The 6,948-nt window shown below is 42.8% G+C and overlaps 1 protein-coding gene across 1 annotated transcript; it reads right to left on the bottom strand.

The window, feature by feature from the left end:
* Positions 1–5,019, bottom strand: LOC145786174 (uncharacterized). Its single transcript, XM_082597819.1, has 2 exons — positions 4,285–5,019; positions 1–215 (listed from the first exon to the last, which is right to left on the bottom strand). The coding sequence occupies exons 1-2, from the start codon at positions 5,017–5,019 to the stop codon at positions 201–203; spliced, it is 750 nt and encodes a 249-aa protein (XP_082453945.1). The 3' UTR covers positions 1–200.
* Positions 5,020–6,948: the final 1,929 nt, after the last annotated feature.

Below are 6,948 nucleotides of genomic sequence, written 5' to 3'. Positions count from 1 at the left end.
AATTCACTTGGCCTAGTTAAGATCGGTTTACGAGAATTAATTTCCATTAGGCTGACAAATTATTGGTCAATAATTCAGTAGTAAACATAAATCCACAATTCACGACACAAATCAATCAATCATACAATTCAGAATAATGAACGTACCGGTAGTATGACCGGATCAGTAATGCCAAATGATGCACTTGTACGCGAAGGATTCTATAGTGATTGACTCTGCAATATTTAAGTTTGAAGTATTAGCCTAACAACAATTTACGCACATCAGAGATACGTTACGTTTGTTTACGGTAGACAGTCAACATTCAGTTATACAAAACATTATTACATCACAAGTACGCTCACCAGTAAGTTGAACTTTGAGATAGCAAGCTGCAAATATGGAATTCAGCCTACACGCAAATAAGTATTACCATAGCAGTTGTCAAACTTAAGTCCTGTAGAAGTACATAACAGAGAAGCAGCTAACAAAGCATAAACATCAATCAATCAACTTTCAGTCACAAACTACAGTGACTAACAAGTTCGGCTAGCTGGCAAACTAGCAGCAAAAACGAAAACGTCTCGAAAGTTCCATAGACAATCTCGTGGTGAGTGTTGCCATTTGCAAAGAGCGATAACATAACAATGAAGGGGAAACGACGCTAGGTGGCGAATACACAAATTAACGGGAGTAATGCGGTAAAACGAAAGGCAGGCCTTTCAAAGACCTGTTGAAAATCTAACACTCCCGGGCCAAAGAAGGGCCAAACTGGGTCATTCTTTTCATGAATAAAAGTTTTTCAACAGTCTATTGTCATGTAACAGTTCAGTCCTTTGACTCTTCCTCATCGCTCTGATCTTCCAGCAAAATCTGAACGGTGTCTATTGGTGTCTCATCTTCATCTGGATCATCTTCTTCCCTTTGAACAATTACACAAAGTTTGGATATTGGTCTCTTCAGAGATCCGGTTGCAGTCTTCACTTCTACGGAACGAACAACGCCGTGACGATCAGGAAATGTTTCAATTACTCTGCCTAGTGGCCATCGTTGTCTGGGAGCAGAGTCATCAATCAAAAGGACGATATCTCCTCTTCGGATATTCTCCTTTCTGTGAAGCCACTTTGCTCTTGACATCACAGATCGTGGGTATTCCTTAACCCACTGCTTCCAAAAGGTGTCTGCCAGAAACTGCACATGGCGGTATCGATCACTTGGTCGGTAGCCATCTCTGTCGCAGCTTAACATTGGCGGTAAATTCGATGAAGAATTCAACTTCAACAAGTGGTTAGGTGTCAGGGGTAAGTCGCCATCAACTTCCAGTTTCACATCGGTGAGTGGTCTTGAATTGACGATGTCTTCTACTTCAAGAAGTAATGTGTGCAATGTGTCATCATCGAGTGGTTGTTTTGGTAAGATGTTCATAAGAATTTGACGTACTGTGCGAATCATTCTCTCCCAGGCTCCGCCCATATGGCTGGCTGTTGGGGGGTTGAATGACCATTCTATTCCTTGTTGTCGAAGGCTCTGGTGGATCTGGTTCTGATTCCACTCATCGATGGCTTGCTTCAAGATTCTTTCACAACCCACAAAGTTGGTTCCATTGTCAGAGAAGATTTTCTTGATGGGGCCTCTGCGAGCTATGAAACGCCGTAGGGCATTTATGAATGCGCCAGTTGTCAGGTCTGGTGCCACTTCCAAGTGAATGGCTCTAGTTGTGAGACATGTGAAAAGGCAGCCGTATCTCTTAATGTCACTTCGTCTGTTTCGGACATTCAGCGGCCCAAAAAAGTCAACGCCAGTCTGTGAGAATGGTGGCTGTGACATTTGTAACCTTGCTTCTGGCAGTTCTGCCATGAGCTGTTGTCTAGGTTTTGCGGTCCTTCGCCGGCAAGGCAGGCATCTTGCAAGTACCCTTTTAACCGCAACTTTGGCATTAACTATCCAGTATTTTCGGTTAATATTGTTCAGTGTATGGCTTTCACCCATGTGCTTCGATTCGTTAGTATGACAATGTTCAATTATCAAGTCCGTTAAGTGGCGCTCTGGAGCTATGATAGCAGGATGTCGCGTTTCGAACGGTAAGTCGGCTCTGTCGATTCTTCCGCCAACACGTAGGACATCTTTCATTAGGACAGGGCTGAGTTTTTCGAGTGGGATCCTCTTAGCTTTGGGCATGTTTGGATGTTCTCCTTTGGATAGAGATTTGATCCAGGCAGGAAAACTCTGACGCTGCTCGTATTTGATTAACTCAATTTCTGCCTCATCAAGTTCTGGCACACTGATTGGTCCTTTCAGTGTAATCTGGGTTTCGTTCTTCATGCGCATCAGTAAGTATGATTTGAATCTTAGGAACCAGGCTACTGATAGTTTCAGTCGGCGCAGAGATGAGAAGTAGGAGATTAACCTGTTGGTTCCTTGGCTTTCAGTCGTAGAAGCAGTAAAGGTTTCGATTTTCCTCTTTGGTTTGTAAGCAGCAAAGATATCTTCAGATTGTGGTTGCTGAGCGGTTTGGTTGGGCCATTCTTCTGGGGGTTTCCTCAGAAAATCTGGGCCATTGAGCCACATCCCAGAATGCATCAAGGCTTTGGCCGTCATGCCCTTTGATGCTTGGTCAGCAGGGTTCTGCTTCGTGTCACGGACAAGAAAATTTGAAATGTCGGATTCAGCATCGAAATTATCTAAGCCTGTCTCCTTTGGTCGAGTACCTCTAAGCAACCAGCCTAAGGGCGTCCTGACTGCATCAGGTCCTTGCTTCGGGTTAGGTGCAAAGCGGCTTTCAATGCATCGGTGGGAGACAGCATGATCATTTCCGATCAACAGTGTAACTGTACCATGGTCCAGTTGCTTCAAGTCAATGCCTTGGAGGTGCTTGTGCGTTTGCAGATACTCCGGAGAAGGCGCTGGAGTTGGCTTGGTAGGTATCTTGTCAACGACGATCACATCTGTCAGTTCTTGCACTTCGCCGCCAACTACTGGTAGAACTTTCAACGCTACAGTTGAAGAACTGAAGGAATATGGTCCACTCGAAGACAGTGTTTGCACCTGGAAGTCACCACATGGCTCAGGTTTCAGTTCAAGCATCTCTACAAGTTTTTGTTCACAAAAGGTGCGGTTTGAACCAGAATCTAGGAGAGCATAAGTATGTATTACCTTTCCTTCTCCTGTCACACGTACGGGAACGATGTCCAAGTAAGTTGCCGAGTTGCTGGTTCTGGAATGGAAGGTTTCTACAACTTCATTTGTGTTCCTTTCTAATGGTCTTCTTCCGGGATCATCTGGCTGGCTATCATTTCTTCTATTAGCAATGGGGTTGGGGTGTCGTCTCTGGATTTGTTCTCCAGTTGTGACCAAGTACCGATGTAACAGAGAATGATGTGATGAGCTTCCGCATTCAGTGCATTTACCTCGGCTTCTGCAGTCGGCACGTATGTGATCTGGTCCAAGACAGTTTAAGCACAGTTTGTTCTTCCTTACAAATTGCTCCCGTTCAGTGACGGATTTGGCTTTGAACTCTTTGCAGTGTTGCAAATAATGTGTATTATCGCACAGGATACATTGTATGAGTCGCTTGTTGCCAATTTGGAGCTGTCCAGATCTTTCAGTAGGTTTTGTCACTACGTTAAACAGTGCAGCCTTTTGTTTCCCTTTGGTGTCAGGCTTGTTAAGTTTGTCGACATTTGATGAAAAGAGTTTCACGCCATAGATTGAATTGGCAATCCTAGATTCGTTCGTTATGAAGTCAGCAAAGTGTTGGAATCCAGCCACTTTTCCAGTGTCATCATTGATTTTCAGAGCTTCAATTACCCACTTTTCTTTCAAAGACACTGGCAGCTTATTCGCAAGGCAGGTGATAAACTGCACGGTATCCAAGTTCGAAGCTTCGGTGTTTGAGCTCAATGATGAACAACATCTTTTTAACAGGACGGACAACTTCTCCAATTGTTCGGGTTCGTGGTGAGAAATTCTGGTAACAGATCTCAAGCGTTCCTCGCAAGCATGCGCAATAACGTGAGGTTGGCCATACCTCCGTTTCAATTCTTCCCACGCTTCATCATAGCAGTTGTGACCTTCGCTGCTATCGGCAAGGTGCCTTATTTGTTCACAGACTGCATCACAGCAGTGCTGCATGAGGTAAGACATCTTCCTGTCGGGTGTCAACCAATCAGAAATATGGGACTTAAAACGGTGCCAGAAAGCCCAGAAATCGAGTGGGTCACCAAAGAATTTCTTAACATCTGGTTTAGGTAGAAGTCGTTCTGAAAGATCAGGTTGTCGGCTAGTATAATAACAAGGGTAATTTACCTTTTGGTCTGGCATTCCTGCAGATGTTGCAGTTGGTTCTTGTTTGTGCCGCTCATCACCGTGACGCAGAGGTTCCAGGTGTGTGTCTTTGTGAGTGAAGGTTTGCTGTGGCAATCGTACGGGTGTCATTGATCCAATATTGATAACCGAAGAAGAATCATCTTGCCAGAGTGCGGCTTCAGTTTCAGCAGCTTTAATTTGACGCAGGTCTTCAGCTTCGGCTCTCTCACGTTCAAAGCGAGCTTTCTCTTGTTCCATGCGAACTAGTTCTTCTTCCTCTCGTCGCCTGGCATCATTCTGTTCTTTTGTCAAACGAGCTAGTTCCAATTTGGCATGTGCTTCACGTTGACGCAAACTATACATTGTACTCGATGACCGAATGCTTCCGGATTTGGAGCGATGGGAATGAGTACGCAAGGACGAGTGATGTGAGCGTAGTGGAGGAGTTTTAGTGTCTGTCCTCTCGCATTCCGAGAACCACTGTTTGACTCTATCAGCAAATTCTTCTTTACCTTGAATGTAATCTCGTTTAGTTGAAAGGCCTCCTGGAATTTGTTCATTCTCAGGGACATCGACACAAAGCGCCATTAAAGAGGCATAATTTTTGTCAATTTCTAACAGGATAGTCTGCACTTCTGTGAGGTTTTCACGTTTGCTCATCAGTTGTTCACCACGCTTGTAGCTGTCTCTCAAAGTATCAGCTGCTTGTTGAATAGCTTCGGCTTTGGAATCCATAGCTGTGTATGCAAATCCGCTTCGTAACAGCATAAGCTAACTTCAGCAAATGAGAGATGTCACGTAACACTGATGGGAACTAGGTAAGTAAACGCAAATTTGATCGTCAGGTTGGTGAAGATCAGCAGTTCGGTTCGATTGACGAAATCAGCTTCAGTTCAAAGATGGTCAAGCTTTGATGCCAAATTTGAAAAACGATGTTGTGTGCGACGCGAACACAACAGGTGCGGTAGTTAATTGCGCCGGTGACGTCACGATTTTCCTAATCCACCCGGCAGGACTGAGCAACTGTTAAAGCACGCCAACTTGAAGAAATCACTCGGTTTCCAATGACTGCTTCGCAGCAATGAAGTTTATACGGTTTTTCTGTCAAGAAATAACACAACATAAGACACTAGTCACAATTCAGCAAGCACAACAGTCGAACTGATAAACGTACCAAATTTGTTGACAAACAGTTCTCAATCCACTGTACGGTACACAAGTTCCACAGGTTGGCCAATGACGCACTGAATAAATAAATTCGCGATGTTACCTTACACAATTATTACGTAGGCTACCGTACCGTACAACCATAACGCTAGGTCAATAATCATTAAAAAACAAAGAAACGTGGCAATTCACTTGGCCTAGTTAAGATCGGTTTACGAGAATTAATTTCCATTAGGCTGACAAATTATTGGTCAATAATTCAGTAGTAAACATAAATCCACAATTCACGACACAAATCAATCAATCATACAATTCAGAATAATGAACGTACCGGTAGTATGACCGGATCAGTAATGCCAAATGATGCACTTGTACGCGAAGGATTCTATAGTGATTGACTCTGCAATATTTAAGTTTGAAGTATTAGCCTAACAACAATTTACGCACATCAGAGATACGTTACGTTTGTTTACGGTAGACAGTCAACATTCAGTTATACAAAACATTATTACATCACAAGTACGCTCACCAGTAAGTTGAACTTTGAGATAGCAAGCTGCAAATATGGAATTCAGCCTACACGCAAATAAGTATTACCATAGCAGTTGTCAAACTTAAGTCCTGTAGAAGTACATAACAGAGAAGCAGCTAACAAAGCATAAACATCAATCAATCAACTTTCAGTCACAAACTACAGTGACTAACAAGTTCGGCTAGCTGGCAAACTAGCAGCAAAAACGAAAACGTCTCGAAAGTTCCATAGACAATCTCGTGGTGAGTGTTGCCATTTGCAAAGAGCGATAACATAACAATGAAGGGGAAACGACGCTAGGTGGCGAATACACAAATTAACGGGAGTAATGCGGTAAAACGAAAGGCAGGCCTTTCAAAGACCTGTTGAAAATCTAACATCATTCATTAAAGTTATTGCTGCTCTGATTTGAGGCACTTCGCAGGCTTTCATCAGACACAAGTTTAAGGAATGAGCTGCACAATGCACATAAACTGCGCAAGGACACTGATCTCTGATATGTTTCTGAACGCCATTTCTGACACCGGACATGGCCGCTGCCCAGGGCCGGATTTAGACCATGAGAGGCTCTAGGCTATTCCATTTGTGAGGCCCCTCGCTATTTTTGAGCTCAGAATTTCTCTCTAAACAACATTATATGTTATTGCTTAATATTAAAAATATGAGTGCATTAAACTCTTCGTTCTTTTCATTTTCCACATTCATGGGTGCAAATTTTTAATGAAAAGAATAAAAATTTAGTTAGGGCAGTTTTGCTTTTAATTTTAATTTGTTTGATCAAACAACCGTTACAACTTACAATAATTGTAAAGTTTATTTACGAGGACATAAGAAATAGTTACAGCCATCAAATAGAGTAAGACTAGGCTACCAATTTTTTTTCTAGCTTTCGTCAAAGCAAAATCATGGAAAATTTCATCAAAATTTATCTGTTCAAGTTTGTCACTCTCAATGCACAGAATGTT

The sequence above is a fragment of the Aplidium turbinatum genome, chromosome 17, assembly GCF_918807975.1.
Source record: "Aplidium turbinatum chromosome 17, kaAplTurb1.1, whole genome shotgun sequence".
Taxonomy (NCBI): domain Eukaryota; kingdom Metazoa; phylum Chordata; class Ascidiacea; order Aplousobranchia; family Polyclinidae; genus Aplidium; species Aplidium turbinatum.
Note: the sequence above shows the minus strand (reverse complement) of the source record. Positions and strands in the feature narration are given on the sequence as shown.

Excerpts from the sequence above, each read along its gene's own strand:
- LOC145786174 (XM_082597819.1), bottom strand. The coding sequence starts at position 5,019 with ATGGATTCCAAAGCCGAAGCTATTCAACAAGCAGCTGATACTTTGAGA.